Source organism: Orycteropus afer, unplaced genomic scaffold (genome assembly GCF_000298275.1).
Source record: "Orycteropus afer afer isolate SDZICR_OR568_19922 unplaced genomic scaffold, OryAfe1.0 scaffold01035, whole genome shotgun sequence".
Lineage (NCBI taxonomy): Eukaryota > Metazoa > Chordata > Mammalia > Tubulidentata > Orycteropodidae > Orycteropus > Orycteropus afer.
The window spans coordinates 173557-175941 of record NW_006922622.1 but is presented as its reverse complement, the minus strand read 5'-3'; the positions used below and the strand labels follow the sequence as shown (position 1 = coordinate 175941).

The 2385-nt window shown below is 51.1% G+C and overlaps 1 protein-coding gene across 1 annotated transcript in view; it reads right to left on the bottom strand.

Moving 5' to 3' along the window:
• Positions 1–1609: 1609 nt before the first annotated feature.
• The window catches only part of LOC103212618 (olfactory receptor 13A1-like), a 4919-nt gene continuing 4143 nt past the window's right edge, over positions 1610–2385 (bottom strand). Inside the window, exon 3 of the mRNA XM_007958597.1 lies at positions 1610–2385. Within this exon, the coding sequence (XP_007956788.1) occupies positions 1610–2385 (776 nt within the window).

Sequence of the window (2385 nt, the reverse complement as noted above, 5' to 3'; positions counted from 1 at the left end):
TGCAAACCTGGAGAACAACTAAGGACAACTGCAGAAGAATTGATGCATCTCAATTATGGTGTTGGAGAACAATATTGAATATATCCATGACATATTGAATACATTCATGAAGTATTGAGTATATGCATGAAATGCTTTTAGAATTTCATAGACTTCCAGAGGAATGAACAACTCTGTCTTAGAAGAAGTATAACTGGAATGCTCCTTGGAAGGGAGAGTGGTGAGACTTCATCTTATGTACTTCGGACAAGTTATCAGGAGGGATCAGAAGAATGGCACGACGTTTGGTAAAGCAGAAGGTCAGCAAACTAGTGGAAGGCCCTCAATGGGATGGATTGACTCAGGGGCTGCAGCAATGGGCTCAAACACAGCAACCATTGTGAGGATGGTACAGAACCAGGCAGGGCCTTGTTCTGTGGTGCGCATAGTCCCTGTGAGTCAGAACTCAGTCGACGGCGCCTGACAGCAACAACGACAACAACAGGTTTGCTTCCAGCAAGTGTCTGTTCAAGTCATCTTATTCTATTGAGGGGACATTTTTCATCCTATTGACATAGAGAATTTTTCTTATACTTTGAAGAAAGAAGTCTTTTCTCAAATATAGACTTGAAAAAACTAGTATATACTTATAAATATACATAAATATATGTTTCCTAAATATGTTCACTGTCTTAAAGACTTCTTTGGAAGAACAGAAGTTCTAAGGTGTTGGTAACTATCCCTGGGTGATTAGGGCAGGTGCAGAGTGAGGGGAGTGAGAACCTGGTAAGGGGAGAGGTTAGATATGGCCTTAATCAGCTGCTCAAGAAAGGGAACCAGCCTCCAGCCAGGGCCACATATTGAGGCAAGATAGTGTTTTCAGAAAGTAAAGTACTACTAGACCCCCAGTCACTGGAGGGATCAAAGATCACACACTCAGACCTGCCCCCTCTGTGGTATAGCCACTAGGACAGTGAGGACTGCCTCAGTGCACTCCCCCACATGCTGTGTGGGGCCCCTGGGGCAGGGTCATAACCAAAAGCCACTAGTCTGTGAGACACCAATGCCAAAGGGACTGTGTCAAAAGGAGCTCTGATCACCTGGAAGAGACAAGAATCACTAGGTGCATGCAGAGATCACAGTAAGGTGGGACCACAGTTGGCAGAGGCACAGCCCCTCACTGTCCAAGGGGTCCTGCTCCTGGTGGAAGAGGATGGAAGACCCAGGGAAGGCTGCATTCAGCTGGCTGGGACTGAGATTTGGGGTATGGATCTGGACAGAGACATGGGGAGGTATGGGAATTGAGATACAGGTCGCCATGGGCTGTGCTTCTTTCTGTTGGACCTTGAATGAGTAGCAGGAGGGAACATCTAAAGAAAAACTGGATCAAGAACGTCCTGGGAAAAGTTATAGGAGACAAGGGCCCATGAGGAGCCACCCCCACTGGGCAGTTTGCAGCTGAAGTTCTGTTCAGCTCACCCACCTGTCCTGGGACCCAGTCAGTGCTGGGGCACTTGTGACAAGTCTAAGCAAAAAGGCCACCTGTCAAACCTAACCCCAGGACCTGGGTCATCTCAGCCTGGAATAGAAGAGTAGAGGACCAGTGGAGAGACCTGCTTGGGCTGTCAGTTCACCTTTGACAGAAGGGGAGCATGTTGCCCAGGGCACGGTGAACATCCTTGTTCCTGAGGGAGTAGATCAGTGGGTTCAGGGTGGGACTCAGCACAGTGTACATCACCCCAGCCACTTTGCTCCTCTCAGGGCTGTAGCTGGAAGCGGGGCTGATGTAGGCACAGGACACGGCTGAGTAGTACACAGAGACCACGATGAGGTGGGAGGAGCAGGTGGTGAAGGCACGGCGCTTGCCCTCCCGAGAGCGGATGCGCAGGATGCTGGCCATGATGCAGACATAGGAGGCCAGGGTGAGCAAGAAGTTGGTGAAGCCATAGAACCCGTCGGCCAGGAGAGTCATGATGCTGTTCACTCGCGTGGGGCTGCAGGAGAGCAGCAGCAGTGGGGGGATCTCGCAGAAGAAGTGCTCGATGACACGGGGGCCACAGAAGGTCAGCATGGCGGTGAGACCTGTGTTGACTGAAGCATTCATGGCACAGATGCCCCACACACTCCCAGCCAGCACCACACAAACCCGTGGGCTCATGATGGTGCCATAGTGCAGTGGGCGGCAGATGGCCACATAGCGGTCGAAAGCCATGACTGAGAGCAGCAGCAGCTCAGAGGACCCAGACCAGATGAGAAAGAAGAGCTGGGCCATGCAGCCGGCATAGGAGATGATGTGTTCTTGAGCAGCCAGACCCACCAGCACCTTGGGCAGGATCGTGGAGGTACAGATGATGTCCATGGTGGCCAGGTTGGACAGGAAGAAGTACATGGGGCTGTGGAGGCCAG